Genomic DNA, 19,765 nt, shown 5'->3' on the forward strand with positions numbered 1-19,765 from the left:
GAATGCATAGAATAAGTCTGTGCTCAGTGAAATAGCTTTAAGAGCTAAAGGCAAGCTCTAAATTGAATCAGAACAGACAGGGTGAAGCCAAAGTGTAACTTTCCTGAATGCCTTCCTTCATGTTCCACAGTAAAATAGAGCAAAAGGCATGCTGGAAGTATCTTGGGTGCACATGGGTGAATCCAACCACAGAATTGTGTGCTAGATAGAATGTTTTCATTTCTGCTGATAGAGTGGTTATTTTATTTTATTTGTAGCAGCAATGCTGTTTATGAGTTTTGATGAAGAAGTAATACTGCGTCAGGGAGTGCTAGCCACAGCACCATTTTATAGATGCGTGGGTGCTGCATGCTGCATCTCAGTCAAATGACCCAAATCAATTAAAAGGCTTGATACTGAGGTGGGCTCTGGTGCATGGCTGATACAGGAGTGCCAAGCCAGAGCTGGGAAATGGCTGTCAGCATAGAATCACAGAATCATTTGGGTTGGAAAAGGCCCTTGGGATCATCAAGTCCAACCCTGAAGTAAGCTTCATCTGATTGCTGCTCAACAACAGGGCAGAAATACCTAAGTAGTACTCAGTCAGTACTGGATAACCCCACAAATATCAAAAAACTTGGAGGGCATAAGGTCTCATGTGATTAGTCTTAGCTGCAGACTAGAGGGGTAGTTAAATCTCCACAACCCTAGGTCTCAGTCTATGAAGTGGCATACTTTGAACTGGCCAAACAGAATTCACATACAGCAAATTCATACATCTCAAAGTTCAGAACAGCTGGTAAAATTTACTGTTTGAAGAAGTGATGCTTTTTTAATAGCATGTTTGGTTTGCATTTTGCAATTAGTGTTATATTCACTTTCCCCTTTTCTTCCTATCTAAAATCATTTTGATAGCACAATTGCTTTTGTCTCTGTCAGGATTATGGCACTGAATACAATATAAATGATTCACCATGTACATCAACCTTTCCACAGAGCTTATACAAAGAATATTCCTCAGATTTTTGACTAACAGTACTCTTACTTCCCTACAGCACCTTTCTGTATGAACTGGCATCTGGGCCATAAGACCTCTGTCTCTCCTACATGTGACAGAAATACTGTCAGTGTAAATCCTCAGGGTTTAGATTTTTGAAAAATTACCAGAGTGTGTTGAAGAAAAATGCCACATTGTGAGCAGATGAATTTCTCATGATTTGTTTCTTTTCCAGTGCTAAAAATATATGGTCGTGTTTGATGTAGTGTTTCTCCTCTTCAGTAATCATTTTTGCCACACGATTCAAGTCCAGGGGGATCAACTTGAAAATAATGATTGTCCTCCTTTCCATTTTGACATTTTTAAAGACCTATCACAATTTTTACTTTACCACTGAGAGGAGGAGTCAGGTACCAATATTTCACATATTGTGGAAGGAGGCTTCATGCTCCAAAGCTGATCAAAATCCCCCAAACTCCCCAAAACCAAACTCTGTAGGTGAGAACATGCAATTTAATATGTTCAAAACCAGCTATATTTTACAGGAGTTCAAAATAACCTCAGCAATGCTGATCTGACACTGTATGTTCTTCTTGTAATCTTTTCAACTAGATTTATTAAGACAAACATTTGACTTCCTCAAGAAGTCAGATGACATTCTGTTGCCAACTTTGCAAACACAGGGAAGGGTTGTCATATCCTTTCCTTTTGGATTGTAGATGATGTTTCAGGACACAAAAGCTACAGCTCTACTAGTAAATTAAATAGTGCTGGGTATGTTTCTGGACCCCAGAACTCAATTATTTATGCGTTAAATTAATGGAGTGGTCCTTGGCATGGATTTGAGCTGAGCTGACTCATCTCCTCCATCAGTTCCTAAGCATGATTTGGGAGTTAGAACAGGCAAGGATCTGTTCCCAACAGAGGTGAGAGATTTTATCCTTATGGATACCAATTTCTCTGTACCAGAGCACCTTCCTAGGTGTGTTTAATTTATGACTCTAGATGTGGCCAAGGATAAAATAAAACCAAGAACTGTAGCTTTCTGCCTTTCAGCACCCACCATTTAGGTTTTAAAGCCTGTAACAGGATCTGTAACAAGATCCGTTACATCCTATTACATCCTATTACAGGATCCATCCATTAGCAAGATCTATACAAGATCCATATGTTAAGTGGTAGAGCTTAGCTCAGTGCAGTTGTTACTGGAACATTTTACCCACTTCTAGCACCTATATTCAAGGAGATAAAATTTAGACATTTCAAAGGAAAGTCCTAAAAGTGATTAAAGGATACAGAAATATGCCTTCAAATTATCCAAAATGAGGTATCATAATTAATCTTGATGTAGAGAAAGAATGTCTAAAAATGAGCTCTTAGACTTAAAACAGTAAGTGCAATGGCTGAATGTTTGTTTCAAAGTGGGAATAAAGCACATGTTGTGAGCATTGAAGCTATGATCTAATGGAAGAACTTCATACGGTGTGCATGCCATTGCTGGCATTTTATCAAGATGGAATATTTTGCTAAAAGATATGCTCTAGTTAAGCAAGAAATAATTCAAGGAAATCCTATAGTTCAGTTAAGCAAGAAGTCACAGGACTATGCTTTATATGTCTATAAACTCTAGTTTATGGAACTGCAGTTTAAATAGAGTTTAAGCCAGCATGGCCTCTAAAAAAAGCATCCTGTTTCTCTCCCCAGTCTACTCATTCTTGCTCATCATGTACTGCATCCTTCTTTGTGCTAGCACAAGCATTATTTGGGGTTTTTTGCTGGTTTGGTCTTAACCAGTGTCACTTCCTTGGTCTGGTTCAACCTGAGGCCACACACATGCTTATGCTGGCACAAAGGAGAGGTTGGTGCAGGGACAGGAACAAGGCAGGGAAGGAAAGAAGCTGCATCCTTGGGAGTCCTGCCATCCCATGCTGGCTTCAAGTGTGTGTGAAACTACCTGGGGAGTCATGTTCTTTACTGGAACTGACCCTGCTGGTTTTTTTTATCAGTTATAACATTCAGTACTCCCATCCCTTTGAAACTATTCATCTCTTCATTAAAATTAAAAGTAGTAAAAGATGCATAAACCCACAGTACTTTGTAACTAAGCTAAACTATCATTTGGAGTCTGTTTTTCAAAATGTTGTTTTACTCCACCCACATAACTCCACAAGAGCTCTTGGGTTGCTGGCACAGTTTAAGAGGCTTGAGGACTGTGCTGAGTTCAGACTCTTTATACGCATTTGCAAAAATCAACTGTGTGAATCCAACAGGATATTTCAGTTGCTGGAGCGAACCGTTTAAGATCAATGTGGAATGGCAATGAAGTATCTGAGCAACTGGGAACTGTTCGGGTTCTTTATAACATCTGGAAATGGACAATTATATTTTTCTTTGTAAGGTGTGGAAATTATAATGGGCTGCTTAGCTTTTAGTAAAACACTTTAAACTCTGTAAGTTCTTACTTGGGGAATTCTTTAGAAGACTTTTGCCTTCTTTTACTCCATCTTCCAAATACACACTGTTTTCTTCATTTAATAACTATAAAGCAGAGAGTACTGGGCCAGGCAGATGTGTTCTTCAGGTCGTAGCTGCCTGGTCTTGACCTGCCCCACATCCAAACGAGTGATTACTCTGAATAGCTGGCAAAACTATAAACTTTATTTTTCTTCCTGAGCCTTGGCACGCCCAGTGGATTGTAGGTCTGAAGAAAACACTTGGCATTTCCTTCTGAAACTCAGACTTTCTTCTAGAAAACAAAGACACAGTTTATTTTGGAGTAAGAATTGTTGCTGGATTTAGTCATATAATATGACTGTCAACATTGCCTGTTTTCCTTAAAGGGACCTGATGCAGTAAACCTATAGTGCTCACTTTGCTGTGTGATTTGGTAGAAGAAAATAAAGAGAAATAGAGCAGGTTCTTGTTGAAACACACATAGTTTAAAACTGGAGAAAAACTAGTTTTACCGTAACATTAGAATTCACTTGGAATACTTCTTTTTTGCAGTAAAAACCCCTTCATATCTGACTTTCTGTTATGGAAAGCATAGGAGACAGATGGATAGCAGTCATAATATGGATTCATCCTTCATAAGGAGAAACAAGTGAAAGTTATACTGAAAAAAAAGTTGGAATGTTTCCCAAGACTAATCACTCTCTTGATTTGTATGAAGAGAGAAGAATCTGTGGCCCTTGGAGCCAGTTTATTTTATCAGTGTTGTTTTTCAATCCATGACGAAGCCAGTGGGACTGGGGTATTATGACAAGAAACATTTCATCATTGATTACATTTTTGAGAATTACATGATCTTGACCAAAAGATATCCGTTTGACTATGTAAATATATATTTTAAAAACTAAACACTGGGAGCTAAATTCAGTCTAGGGGTGAGCAGGGTACCATACATTGAATTTTTGCCAGAACATTGAGGAGATGCACCCTAATCTCCATTTTGATATTTAGAAAAATAAACTATTTTATGTTCCTATGAAGTGAGTGCAACTGTGATTTAAATTATTTGGCCAAAACCTCAGAATGAGTGGGTCGCTTCTCTTTTCCCCTGGGAGGGAGATGCAATAGTGATACAAAGACCCTCAAAGCAGCTTCTACATTCAGATTCTTTTCCCTTTTCAAATTCACCTGGAATACTATGGGATTATTTTAAAAAAAAAAAGAGAGAGAGAGAGAAAGAAGGAAATGGTGAGAAAACATGCTCTGTGTGTGGTTCTGTTAATAGTGAGTTGGTTAGGGCAGTGTCCCCCCAGCAGCAGCGTGCTCCAGATTGGGGTGTCACAGCATCCTGCATCTCCCAAGACTTGGGAGACTCACACCACAGCTCCATGATGAGAGGTGGTGGCAGCAGGGACTGCAGGGAATATCAGTGCTGTGGGCTTGGCCAAATAGCTGTCATCATTGCTGCCAGGAAGGGAGGCAGGCAGGGTCTCTTCTTCTGCCCTCTACCCCACTCTTACGGCATGAAGGGTTGTTTTGGCCTCATTTCTCCATGGTGGTCTTGCCCATCCAAAATGTGCCATGGGAGCAGCTGTTGCTTGTCTCCATTTGTAAATGGCAGACAGCCACATACTGCCCACAGGCTGACTGTGTTTTATTCACTGTATGGTGCCCTTAGGATGTTCACAAGTATGGTATTTTCCCCCCATAAATGGTTTTATCTGTATGGTAGGTGCCTGGCAACATATTAGAATGTTAGTTGTTTAAGTCTTTCAGTTCCAGATGGATAGGCACTTCAGAATGATTTCCTGAAAATTTTTTTCCGTCTGGTGTTTGTTGATCCAAATAGCATATATGTCATTATCATATAGAGTAAGTATGTGTTTGTTCCGCGTGATTAAATTCCTGAATTCCCATCATTCTTCTAGTCCTGCCTCAGTAACCGCGCCTGGGAGGTGGGCTGTGAACAGAGCTGCATGCCAGATCTTGGTGTGTGACAGTCAGACATGGTGTCCACATGTGGAAAAAAATGTCCCATTTGCATCCACCGAAATGTTAAGTGATGTCTGTTGCTCTTCCACAGGTTTTGAAATAAAAGAACATGTACAGAAACAAGAAGTTGCCAACAGTTTGCCGGCACCTCCTCAAATGCCTCTGCCAGAAATACCTCAGCAGTGGCTGGTGAGTGTTAATTTAAATATATAAATATATATAAGAGAGAATATATTTGTGATAAGCACTAACAGAAATAGTTACAAGGGGAAGGAGCCTGCAGGTCCAGGGAAACAATCCTCCTCTCACCTCTGCCATGGTTGAGGGAATTATGTTCAACTTGCAGAAGAGAAGGCAAAAAAATCTATATGGTGAAATAAGCCCGGGAACAGGTCATCTACAAAGGCTGTGGAATTGCAATCTTTGGTGATTTATAAAATTCAAGCAGCAAAAGACTGAGCAACTTAATCTTAACTTAAAAGGTTGACCTGTCTTGTGTTGGAGGTTGGTCTGGCCAATCCCACAGGTCCCAGCCAGGTTCTTAAGATTTTAATGATCAGTTTTTCCTGGAGCAAGGAGGGAAAGACTTATGAGAAGACTCCCTCTTGATAGCTGATAAATGAAGGTGAAGAGTTTTAAAATGAAAGAAGAATACTTCCTTTTTTTTATAAACTCTTTAGTGATCTTCTGTGCCCAGTCTCTGTGTAGGAAATTCCCTGCAGAACAAGTGGAAATGCATGTTCTTGGAGATGTTTATAGCAGAGATACTGACTGAGATCTGTAATTCAGTTCCTCCAGTTGAGAGCAGCTGTCGTCTTATAGAATAAACTATAAACAAGTTTTGATGCTCCTCTGTTACTGACTTTACAGCAGATTTGAAGAAAACATTTTCTTTTAGGGAATTCTGAGCAAATAATGGTTTAACCTCTTGAAAGGTGAACATGGTCTTAGTCCTAATACTGAAAAATTATCCATCTTTGTATTCATTTGTGGAAAATTTTTTTCATGGTGGTAAGGACAATCCTTGGAAACCTACATTGATTGGCTGAAGCATGAAGTACAGGTGCAGTTTATGGGGGCAGAACAACTGGATGGCCGATATGTGCTTTATTTTAATGTGTTGCTCAGTTACCACGTTTATGCCCAGTTCTGAGGATATATAAACCAATAGCATTTTATGAACATAAGAACTAATTTATCAGATCAAACCCTAGTTCAGCCTTTCATAATAACCTTTATTTGAAGGTGAATAATGCTGTGTATTGCAGAACAAAGTAAAAAACCCCAGCAAGCATGTATTATGTAGAATACCTTAATCAGAGTTTCTTCCTAAGCACTGACATCTTTTGGTTTGTGACCTGAACATGATTTTTGTTTTTAATTTTAATTCTACCTAATGTAATGAGGTATGCTGAAATCATTACAGGAGGGGAATGTTTGTGCTATAAATATTCATATCCAGAGTTGGTATATATACTGTAGCAAAATTCAACAAAAAGGGATGCTGTAAAATAATCATGCATAGTTTTGAATGAATGCAAAAGTGGTGTCATTAATATGCAGTGAAACTTGGAAAATCCATTTAATGGTTAACAGTGCCTGAAAATTATTATTTTTCTTTCATTCAAGATGCATATAGCATAAATTACAAGGGAAAGGGTTGATGAGAGGCAGAAAAATTATGCAAAATGCACATGCCTTTGAAATGTAGACTTCAGGTGCTAGCTGCGTAAATTTAAGCCAATTGAGATCCTCGTTCTTTCATATTTATGTAGGTTCAGGTTAATAAATTGGCTCTGAAGATTCAAGTTGTTTTTCTAAAGACAACTGACCTACTTTTCCTTTCTCATACACTAATGTGTAAATTCTCTTAAAGTTGGTACAGCTGCAGCAGTGAAATGGTGTGAAGTATGAATTAGGTCCGGGAGGTCAGCACTGGTTTTTGCAGTAGTTCGGTTTGGATTGTTGAGTAACAAAAATACTTTTCTGAGATACAGTGGGAATTACTGTGGAAGTTGACAGTTAGAGCTGGCTGGTCTGGAGCACGATCTTCCCATGTTGAGCCTGGCAAAGTGGAGTTTGAACATGGCCCTCCCCTCTGACCTGCCCATAATGCTGCAGACGCTTTCATCTCTGAAATCACCAAGCTGAGCAAGTTTTTTCCATAGCGGTGGAAGCTGATTTTTGCCAGGTTTTTTGCAATTCTGTTGCTGCTGTCAGGCAGTGGTGGTTTTTCTCTTCCTTTCTGGTGTCAGTGCCACTTTGAGATCAGCCAGGAAATGTCCCAGGACTCTCTTATAATTGTCTTGCATTATCCAAATACAGGTTACAAGTGGTGCTATTTTGAGATGGTAGCACATCATAATTTGTGAAAAAGATGACAGACTGTTGCTGTCCTGCAGAAGACCAGGTGGAGTCGGAAGGAAAGGACAAAACTGTCAGCTTTTTGACCTTTGAACACTGGGGAAGCTCAAACCCCAGTCTGACTAAAAACTTCACCTGAGATCATGTTGAACTAATAGAATTGATCATTAGCTGTTTTTTGGAAACTTTTCTCTGTTAGATGCCTCTTTGTTAGCTCCTCATTATTATTAGATACGACCAGAGACTGTCATATTATCTTTCTTTTTATATCAGGCTGTACATAAGTGGCAGTGGCCAAGATTTAATTTTCCCTTCCGTTAATGTTTCTGCATGGTGATCTTCAACCTACCCTGAATCAATGAACTCCTAAAAATTTGTAGCTGATGATACCAATGTCTGTAAAATCTGTACATGATTACATTGCTCAGTGACACAAATACTGAGCTACCTTTCATAGCCACTTTTCATACGCCGTGTTTTCATAGTCAAGTGGAAGAAATCCCCTGGGCCCACCAGAGGTTAGGAAATTCTGCTCCAGGTTGCCCTTCTTCACATGTCACATGGAAGTCGTGTTGTATGGCATCTCTTTTTGCCAGCCATTCAGGACAGAAACTTCTTTCCATTTGCTGCATAACATCTAGTGGTGGTCCCAGCCTCCAGTGGAAACACAGTGTGCTGCTGGAACACAGGAATTTACTGGAAGTGGGAATCAATAACTTTAAATAAACTCTGCACTCCTTTAAAATCTGTGTTTTTAGCACATCAGTTATTGAGCGTGATGGAAATTAAAGTTTCATTTACACCACTGTTTCTCTTTATGGCACTCAAGGGATTCTGCATTCAAAAATGTTTAGTCTGAATTGTGTTTAAGCTTTTACTTATGTAACGATGTGTGGGTGGGAAGGAATTCAATAATCCTTAAAGTAGTGCCAGGAGCCAGAATTATATGTGGGCAGGTGCTGTGCAAGGTTTCCTTTGTAAATCTGTAAACAGACCTGCATATTTGCTCAGGCTAAATCTTCTATCAGTTTTGTTACTCATTCACCCATGAACAAAGAGTATAAAATTCATATTATTTAGAGACATGCTGTTAATAGTTTAAATGAAGTCTCCAGTTATTGAAACACATTAAAGCCCAGAGAGTTTTCCTGGACTTAGTGGTCTTTGGACCAGGTCTTAAAATTGAGGGACAAAGTTGGACCTTGAATATACTTGAATGAAGCGAATCCCTAAGCACACAGTCACTTAGTAATTCTGTATGCATTCCCTTGCCTACATCTGGCCTAGCAGACTTTCTGTCAGGCTTAGAAAGCACAAATCCTCGCTTGCTTTAGCCTGTGCCTACAGCTCCTTCAGATGGCCGGCAAAGTAAAAGCTTCAGATAAAGGATGGGAGCTTAAGGGCAACTCGGAGTCCTGCTGCAGAGCTGAAATGCCACTTGCCTGCTTCCTAGCATGAATACAGTGCCAGCAGCTAGAGAAGCTTTGCCTGGGTCATCAGCAGAGGAGGGGATCACCATGTCCAAAATAGAGTTATATTGGTTCTTCCCTCTTGAATCTGCTTACTGCGAGGGCTTCTGTCTTTTAGCCTTCTTTCTCCATCTCTACATCAGCAGCTACTTTTGTGTTATTTCCCTGCTCCTGACAGGCAAGAAGCAGTGCTAGATGATGGTTTTAGAGGAGTAACAGAGCCAGTGCTCTGTGCATACCTCAAAGTGCTGCTGATGGTTTAACAACTGGGTTCTCATCACTGCACTATCACCAAGTTGCCTTGAAGTACATTTTCCAGTGAGGCAGGAGGTTAACATTCGGTGTGTCCTGCTGCTCAGATGTGCCTGAGGATTACTGGCATAAATTATGCACAGCATGACAGTGACAGAACGCTTCTAGCCTCCAAGCATTTGGTTGACATATTACCTCTGACAGTTGGTGATTTCAGTGCACTGTGCAGTCCAACAAAATAGAATACAAACAGTGCAGTTAGCCATTTTGCATGATTTTTCACAATAAAATTGAGTATATGTTTTGTTTTTCTTGGAATATTGACAATTTAATAGTTATTTAACTGCAGCAAGTGTCCTGCAAGATGCCAGAACCCCTGTAGATATAAATCAAAAGGATAGGTCATCTTCCTCGAACCCTTTGCTGCAACGTACAGAGTCACTCTGTAGGAGTGTTTCAGATAAATGGATTTCCTATTGTGGAGAAGTGATTTGACAGCCTCCCTTTATTTGCCTGCCTGTCAGGTATACCCTTAGAAAATGCTGACAGGAGACATTGTCCTTGGAGAAGAAAAAAATCATCCTGAAATCAAAGGGATTTTTGAGGTGATACATCACCAGTTACATTAATCATTCATTGAATAACAACCAAAAAAGTGCCAGTCTTAAAGCTTTTTCTAAAATATGCAGTGAGAGTAGTGCCATAGCAAAAGCAAGGGTCTCGTGCTAGGTGGATACTTATGAATCTTATATCATCTTGCTTTTTCTTCTAACACTGAAAATCAGTGGTTATTTTCTGTTCTTAAAAGATAAATTAGTATTAGCCTTGGGCTATTTTCCTTGCAGAAAATTTTTAAAAGCCATAAAAATAAATTCAACAAAAATTCAGTTGTTTCATTCAGAGCTGGCTAATAGTTTCAGTTTGCACAGATCTCAACGAGTTCTTCTGTAATGAAGAAACAATTAAATGGGCCTTTTTGATCATTCAGTGCAGTCATTCTTACTGCAGGCAATTATAAACTATTAACCCATAAACTTACCAGAATCTATTCACTAGCATAAAGGTTTCTTTAACCCACTATTTTAATTTGAAAGGCTGTTCCACCATCTCAGTGTTCATTGTCAGCCTTTGTCCTTGTGTTTAAGTAGCTTTTTTTTCCTCACCTTGATACCTGTGCCTCCGATATCCTTTGAGATCACAATCATATTCCTCTCAGGTTTCATTTCAATCCATAACACGTAAGAAAGGCTCTGTCGGTTTCATTTTGAGCTATAGTTTAATTCTAGTGAACTATATCAGTATTCCTCCCATGAACCTGCAGTTAGGTTCACGTTCTGGTTTGATCACGAGTGACCAGAACAGACGAGTCTTCTGCACATAGAATCACAGAATCATAGAATCATTTAGTTTGTAAAAGACCCTTAAGGTCATCAAGTGCAACCGTTAACGCTGCCAAATCTACCACTAAACCATGTCCCTACGTGCCACATCTACACATCTTATAAATACCTCCAGGGATGGTGACTCAACTGTTTCTCTGGACAGTCTGTTCCAGTGCTTGACAACTCTTTTGGTGAAGAAATTTTCCTAATAACCAATCTGAATCTCCCCTGGAGCAACTTGAGTCTGTTTCCTCTTGTCTTGTCACTTGTTACTTGAGAGAGGAGACCAATACCCACCCAGCTACAACCTCCTTCAGGTAGTTGTTGTAGAGATTGATAAGGTGTCCCTTGAGCCTCCTTTTCTCCAGGCTAAACCACCCCAGTTCCCTCAGCTGCTCCTCATAAGCCTTGTGCTCTACCCCTCAACAGTTTCATTGCTCTTCTCTCCAGCATCTCAATGTCTTTCTTGTAGTGAGGGGCCCAAAACTGAACACAGGAATCGAGGGGCGGCCTCACCAGTACCGAGTACAGGGGTCAGATCCCTTCCCTGTCCCTGCTGGCCACGCTATTGCTGACACAGGCCAGGATGCCATTGGCCTTCTTGGCCACCTGGGCACACTGCAGTTGTTGAATACTTTCAGTCATCATATGTGATTGCATAAGGATAAAGAAATGTCTGCAACCTCTTTTTTATGTTGGTTGTGTCTTGCATGATACTGTAGTTGCCACTGCCATTTCCCCTGGGTGGGGCTGATGCATTATTATTGGTGATTTATTTCACATTTGCAAATGTTATCACAAAATGTTTTAGTTAAAGTCATTTCCTTCTCAGTTCATTTATAGTATACCTTTATAACCATGCATATCACCATATTTCAAAACTTGCTTCATATCTAAGCTGACAGAATGAGCTGTTCCCAACTGCCTTTAACTGGAATTTGCATTTAAACTGAATGAGTTCAGATCAGGTTCAGAGTAGGATTGAACTGCTTTACCAGATTATTTCTGTGATCATTTGAAGCTATATGCCCTCTTTCCTGTTCTTACTAGATACTGATGATCTTTGACCTTCATATAAGAAAGGTATTAAATTACTAATGCCACAGATTTGATAGGATATTGTCCCACCATTTTTCATAACATGCTCACACTTCTGGCCTCAGGTTTTTCATTTCTTGGTTCTGTGCTATACCTGTCCATAAAACACCCTCTCTATCCTGATAGGTGGGGACCAGCCTATTTGCTTTCCTAACCATGCTCATTAATGTTCTGTGCACAGACACATGCAAAAGGAGTTAAGCCAGTAAGTACCAAGTCTTTCCTTGTTTTTGTTTGATGCCGAGCTCAGGCTTTTAGAGAATATTGTTCTGCTGAAGATGGTGTTGCTCACACTTTTCTCACTGTACTGTTTTGTCTTGTCCTCACCGTCATGTAAGGTACCTGGTTGAGCTTATTATTAACTCCTGGAAGAGGAAGGTGATTTTGTCTTTTCTGGGGAATACAGGCACTTCTTTGAGCTCTTACAATAACCATCTCTGACTGAGGGCCCCATGCTGCTTAAAATTCAGATTCATCTTTCTCATGCAATATGCATGAAAGTGTTCCCTAGTATTAATTAAAGCCCATTTCTTTTCTTGATAGACCCAGACTCTTTGCTTGGTATGAGTCAACTCTTATTATTTTGTCTGAGTGATGCTTCCAACTATCTGTGTAATTATCTTTTATAATAAAATCTGAATGATACGGATATACTGTGTTTTTGTTTCTAGCTCATTCTTTTTCACTTTTGAATTACTTTGTTAGATCTTCTGTTAATTCCATGGAGTCTGGAGTTTACTTCCACTTCTGTCTTCCATAAGCATTTGGGTGTAGCTCCTTCCAGCTACTGTCCTTTCAGTGGTGCAGTGTGTGCCACAGTCTCTTCAGCGTTATTTAATATCTCAAATGTTAATTAAATACATTAGCAAGAACTGAGACTTAAGCTTATGCCTGGGTTCTGCTGTAGGCTGACGTTGCCATGAGAGAGATGCAAGAACCATGTGGGTTCTCTCCTCAGTCAATATACTGTGTTGGTTTCTTACTGATTCCATTTGGTCCTTTTTATTGCAATCTTTAGCTTCCTGTTGCTTAGGTAAAGGGGTTATTGGGTTATCTAAGAAGAAATCTGATGTGTAACTCAGTTCCTGGTGAGGTTCCTGTATAAATGCTCTCCCAACAATCTTTCAGATCAAACTGTGGAGCCATAGTATGCCCTGATTCATTCTTTAAATGCAAACAGGTCTGTTCAGATCCCTTTCCCATCATCAGGCTGTGCCTTCTGAGGCTGTGATCTGTTTGTAGTCACTATACTCTACATACTCAGCACTTTTCCGGAGATACCTTTAATTAGGCATTCACCCCTGAGTCAGCAGACACGCTCTTAGGCTGCGTGAGATGTACTTCCACTCCCTGGAAACAGCTTGCAAAGCGTGTACCTTCTTTTGTTCTTAGTCTTAAACTTGCTCAAGTCACTCTTCAGGATCACCCTAAGGAAAAGCTTTGCTTATGCTTATACTCATCCATCACCTGGTAATTACTTCCACTAGCATTTCTTCCTTGCCCTCATCTGTTCAGCACTGCAGTAGGACCTGGTGGGTTACCAGTTGCTGAGTGTTGCTGGGCTTCCTATCATGCCTGACTCTGGCTGTTGATTTCTTGGGCAATTCCTTTGTTTATTTCCCTGGTAGCACAAGTGTCCCAGAGGTGTGTGCTGTAATTGCATGGGTACACTCAGCGGTGCTTGTATGGGACTGTGCCAGCAACCTGTCATGCAGTGGTGTTATCCACCTTGTGGTGGGACTGACAGGATTACTCTGTTCCAAAAAGCTGAGTTTGGTGGCTGACTAGATGGTTTGCTGTCTTTTGTCAGATGTCCTGAGAAGCTGAAAAGAGAAGTTGTTTGACATTACGTTCACATTATTTGGCTCCCAGTTTTGTATGGTCCAGCTGACACGCTGAGAAATGAATAACCTTAGAATATGGAGCTGAGGTCAAATGAAGAGGTATTCTCAGCTTTTCCTTCTCTACAGTCAGGCTAATATTTCCTTTCTGCACAGCTCAATACGGTCTTAACATCCCCAATAGTCAGCGCTTTTGTCCTGAATAAATCCAAGGTTCATCCAGGTCCTCAAATGCTGGCAATAGATTTGTGTCTTAGTGTTTTTGAGTTTATCTAAAGGCTTAGACTTTCATACCAAGTGCATGGCAAGTACTTATACACAATTTCCATCCTTTACAGTAGAACAACGAAGCCTGGTTGAAATGTGCGGTCAGTAATTTTGCCAATTGTATTGATACCCTGTTGATTCATCTTGCTTTCTGGACATCGATTTTTTTTTTTACATGTGAGGAGAGGGATCATAAATGTTTGAGCACTCTTTCCCCTCCAAGCTAAGGATGTGGTGGGGTTGTACAGAGGTCAGGTCTAAGCTTGCTCCAAAGCAAATGGCATGTGCATGTGTCAAGGTTTCTTCTTGACAGCCTGCATTTGCCTGCTGGCTTCTGAATAGCTTTATTATGCATTACCAATGTGTGACCACTTTTCCAGTCTCATGTTGCTGCTTTCAGTGTTGAGGGGTTACGTAGCAGCTGGCTCCACAGTCTGGCTGGATCTGAATTGGTGGTTGATCTAGTAACACACATGCGAGCATGGCCTTTGAATTGCTGGCAGCCTTTGCCTGCAGCACGAGCGTACTGACAGTCTTTGCTAAAGTCACTGCTTTGCACTGGAAATCTCCAAGTCCTAAATCATTGCATAAAGGGAGGTGTTTCTTTCTATTTCCTACAGAGTTTGAGTCTTCATTGGGGTGTCAAGTGATTTTATATCCTCAGGCCCCTATATGATGACATTTATTTTCCTTTGTCTTTCATATTGCTTTCCACATGATATACTTCCATATCGTCAGCAGATCTCAGCTAGACTATTCCTAAAAAAAAGTTACTATCTTGCGAGGTACCCTTGGACAGAAGGGGGAAATAAAGTAATTTATCTCCTAGCATAAAGAAAGAGTTCATTTGTGGTCTGTGGAACAGACCGGCAAGTGGAGGGGAATATCATGATATGCCATAAAACTAATATTTCCATTGTTTGTTTCACAGAATCCAATAGAATAATTAATTTTACTCTCCAGGTAAATACTGCTTATTATTTGGAGATAGTTGTTTCTTACTCTTAACAATCCTTCCTGTAAACTGGAGTTGGACATCCTGTGCACAATCTAGTCTTCAATGTCTTCAGAGGTCTCAACCCTAGTATAATTATCACCCCATCCACTTCTTGGTTTCAAATAAAGCATCTCTCATTTGGTCTGAGACCCAACACCTTCATCGGTATTGTTTCAATATTACTGGTATTATTCTGGGCAACGATTTCACTCATCTTTGTCCCTTTTCCTCCTTCTAACTGTTACAATTCCTGTGATTGAACAAGGTTGTCTTGAAAGGCAGCATTCTCTAGTTTTCTTCCCTGTCAGCTGTTGTAAAAAAAGTAAAGGTAGAAATCTGTGCTAATGATTTCTTTGCAGGTTGCCAGGTCTTTCCTCATGATACCATTCAAACTACACATGTTCTAGGGTTTTTTGAGATTTAATCCTTTTATAGAATACGTAAATAGTTTTGCGGGTTTTATGGCCTTTCTCTTTTTCAGATAAACTGTTGAACAGTTACTGAAGCAAGAATTATTTCAGTTCATAATTCATAACTTCATCAAAATTCTTCCAGTAAAAATTGGCAAGTTGAAAGACTTAAACCATACAGCTAGCAACAGTAAAAAAATTAAAGCACTGTAAATATTAGTAACTAATACCAGAATGTTCAGATGTACTTCTTACGTTTCTTTATGCTCAAACTCTTACATACTCCATAGCTCCCAGAAGATGTAGTTGTTTATGGTACAGATTTGAGTGAGATATTTCTATTTTGTTTTTAATCAGATGGATTTTCCTTCAATTTTAAAGCAGCCTTGCTTTAATCAGACAGTATTTAATGTTGGATGTTTCTGTTTCTCCTACTAATTTTTTTCTTTTTTAATTTATAATTGTTTTCAACTTTGCTATGGAAAGCACTGCAAAATGCATTTCAGAGAGGAGGGCCTGGCTAATTCAGCAATGGATTCCATCTGTGTTGACGTTGGCTGCACAGCCCAGCCCGCCCCAACTGTATGAAGTAACTGGTGCTCCAGCAGGGTCGAATTCAGACAAGCACCATTTGTGTTTCATTTCCTTTTTACTTTCTTTCTGAATAACATTTTGTCTAAAAACAACCCCCCCCCCCCCCCCCATCTTTATTGGAACCTCTTATTTGTTTCTGGATAAAAGATAGCTTTGAAACCTCAGTACTGTGTCAAGTCAAAATTGGAATGACTCTCAGATGGGTATTTCCTGGGTGAATTACATTTAATATTGTTAGGAATTTCATATACTGTATATACACCTGACGGGAAAATAGTTTAAGGCTAGACCAAGATATTAATATATCTATCTAATGAAAGGAGTGGTATGAATCTCCAGTGCCCTAGGAACAAGCCTTGACCCCAACTCACTTGAGCAAGGCTCTGCCCACGTGCATGAAGGGAGAAAATACAAAATCTTTGGAGGCAGTTCCACCTATGGTGTGTAGCAGTTCAGGCCACACAGAGCAGATATGTGCAGGTGCGTAGGGCAAAATTAATAATTGCTGACAATTTTCCAGTATTAACATGTAATATTTTTTAATGTCACTTATGCCTGTTGCGCAGCAGCAGCTAACTTTGAAAGATTCATTTAGTTTGTGATGATGTGCAGATTTGCTGTTGGGGGGTGTTTTTCAGCAGAAAAACAGGGACACCATGCTAAAAGCCATTTTTTCATTATTTTGATTCCTTGACAGCTAATTTTCCTAGCAAAACTGATGAGGAAAACTCATTTGGTTGACACTGTAGATAACAGTAATTGCCATCTCTTATCTGTAATTGAGTGTGACATGTGAAGTTGGCTATATCATTTGATATGGTAATATTGGTGTAAATCTCAATCTGACCAAGAATTTCTGTGTTCAGTCATGAATCGGTTCATTGTTCATGAGGAGTTTCTGATTTTACTAGGTGCACAAAGGGAAGTCAGTGCTGGATGAGCTGAAGGGCAAGTTTAATCACTAGCTTCTGGCCTTCCTGCACATTGGGAATACACAAGCACTTACCTGCAAGATGTAATAACCTACTCAATATAAATTTAACTACAGAGCATACTAAGGGTGGGACTCGTCTAGATGATTGTTAAGAATTAGGTGTCTGGCGTAGGTTTGTAATCAGTAATGAGATTTGGAGGTGTGTAGCTTTGAAATATGAAAAGATGAATCCAGACCTGAAAGCACCCACAGAACTAATTTCATTACAGCTAATGCTACATGTTATTAAAGCTCAAGTTCCTCCTGGGTAACTTTAGGTCTGTAGGAAAATAGGAGTGTATTCACTGTGACTTCATCTGTATTATGTGGAAGAAAGCTCTATGCCTCTGCTAGACTGTTCAGCCCACCTGACTGACCAGCCACTCTGTATCTGACCATGAGCAAAGCTCACCCTAACTAGTTTCTTATTTCAGTATCTCTGTTTGTTCTCTGAGTTTAGACAGACTCTGTTACATCTCTTTCATTACATGAAAGAAAGAGAAACGTGTATTGAAAAAATGTTACTGCAGAAATGAGACTCTGCTTAGAAGTTATATTTTTGTGATCATACAATAAACCACTGGTGCTGGAAAAAGACCAGTATTTTCTGTAATATGAAAATATGGAACTCAAAACCTGTGGCATATATGAGCAAGTTCTATAAAATACAGTTGGTTTGGTACTTGTTAAGGAAATAGAACAGTAAAGTCATATGGAAGAAGTCACAGAGTACTAAATTTGCTTTGTTACTATATCAACATACCAGCAGTCGGTCAGTTTTAAATTTAAAACAGGTTTATATTTAGAAAAGAAGCATTTTAGAATTTGACCTGGTATTTGAAATATTTATTTTATCATATAATTGTTTCTTGATGTTCCAGTCTTTTCATTGGTTGTAGCTCTGTTTTTGTTATGTAGGAATAGTATTTTAAAAATTAACATCTATATTAAGACTTGATTTGCCATTGTAAAACAAAATGCATCATGAAAATATGGTCTAAATTGCCTAGATGTCCTTGATCTCTGCCAACCCAGGCTATTTAACTTTTCTGAAGTGTCCAACATTGTTTGCTGCTGTAGTATGAATTATTTTAGGTGTAAAACACTAATAAATAAGCCTTAACACTGTAGATCGGTCTATGCACAGAAATCTCTTTCTGATGTAGACCCTTCAGATTTCTGGTTCTTAAACAGAGAACTGTACCTTTTCAGCATTTTTACCACTTAATTCTGTGGTAGAAAGAACTTCTTCTAATGTAGCTATCTTCATTTTGCCATCTTTAACAATGGGAAGTAGGATCCTACTGTCCTTATATTACCAAAGGACTCAGTTGGAGGACCTGCAAGAAGGTTTTGCTTCCTTATGAGTGGAGGTAAAAGTCTTGAAAATAATGATACATTTAAAAATGTATCATTATGTTATGAAGCATAATTAAGTCACTTTATTGCTTCAGATCTCAACCTATACATATTATTGTTTGATTATAACAACACATGAGGAACTTGAGATTTAGGCTTGTTTCCCTTCTAAAAAATGCGACCCTGAAGAACATGCCCTTATTCAAAGGTCAACATCTCAATTCACCCCTCCAGAGCCTTGCCTTTAGAGATAACATAAGAAATAGTCGCAGGACCTGCCATTGGGTTTATAAGGCTGGTAACATTAGCACTGATCGTGAGCAGATGTTCTGACCATGTTAAATTTAACACCTTGTTGGTCTGTAATCACTTTTTTCTTATTTTCTCCATTTAGCCACCAGATAATGGGCCTCCACCATTACCAACATCTTCCCTTCCTGAAGGCTATTATGAAGAGGCAGTGCCACTTAGTCCTGGGAAGGCTCCTGAGTATATCACTTCCAGTGAGTAATATATTTCCAGATCAGTTTCTGAGCAATTGATAATTCTGGCATCCTTCAACTTTTTTAGTATTTGACAGATAAATTTCTGTCAGTGCTGTGGTGACATGTTGTAAGTGTGGCTTTGACCATCTGGGGCCAGTTCTGGTTATCCTCACTGGCTGTGCATTGGTTTGGTTTGTGGAACTGTTTTGGTATGCATAAACCAGGCTCTTTTTAGAGGAAACTAAACATGGAGCTTAAGTTAGGAGCACATAAATATGTTTCAGCTGCTATTGGAGACAGAGGATCCAAATCAGCCACTGGTCTTTTGAACAGCTTTGAACCATGAACATGGTTGGGCCAGGAGTTGAGTTAAATATAATCCAGAGTAAACTCCTCTCAACTGGTGATATTGTAGATGTAGAGGTAAACTGGTAAAACTTGCTGTAAGGAAAAAAAAAAAAGGTTCAATGCTATGAGGAAAAAGCAATGATTTAACCCGGTAACTTTGCTGAAAAGAAGGTGGGATTATTGCATGGGATTTATGGTATAAAACCCATCTTTTTCATATATGGCAAAGAGATGACCTGTAATTTTATCCAATGACCCAGAAAAATGACCCAGCTCTACTATCTTGGGAAGACTATATTTGAGGAGTGTCCCTCCTGAACACTCAGGTTTTAAGTTGATCTGCTGAAAATTAGCCCCCAGACCCTTACGTTGAAAATGTGGTTTCTAAATTTTGGAGGAAAAATCTCATTAGTAATTAAACAGAAAAATTCTACCAGAGTAGTATGTCCATATCTCAGTCTATGAATAGTGACTTCTTACTTCTGCTTCTTACCTCAAAAAAAATGT

The 19,765-nt window shown here is 39.4% G+C and overlaps 1 protein-coding gene across 3 annotated transcripts in view; it reads left to right on the top strand.

Annotated features, from left to right (window-relative positions):
* AFAP1 (actin filament associated protein 1) overlaps positions 1-19,765 on the top strand; it is a 123,616-nt gene that overhangs the window by 53,876 nt on the left and 49,975 nt on the right. For all 3 annotated transcript variants that reach the window (XM_026847204.1, XM_026847205.1, XM_026847206.1), the window contains 2 exons: positions 5,511-5,608; positions 18,820-18,928. In XM_026847204.1, coding sequence (XP_026703005.1) covers positions 5,511-5,608; positions 18,820-18,928 — 207 coding nt within the window. The remainder of the gene's footprint in view (positions 1-5,510; positions 5,609-18,819; positions 18,929-19,765) is intronic.

The sequence above is a fragment of the Athene cunicularia genome (assembly GCF_003259725.1).
Source record: "Athene cunicularia isolate RWA chromosome 4 unlocalized genomic scaffold, athCun1 chr4_part1, whole genome shotgun sequence".
In the NCBI taxonomy this organism is placed as follows: domain Eukaryota; kingdom Metazoa; phylum Chordata; class Aves; order Strigiformes; family Strigidae; genus Athene; species Athene cunicularia.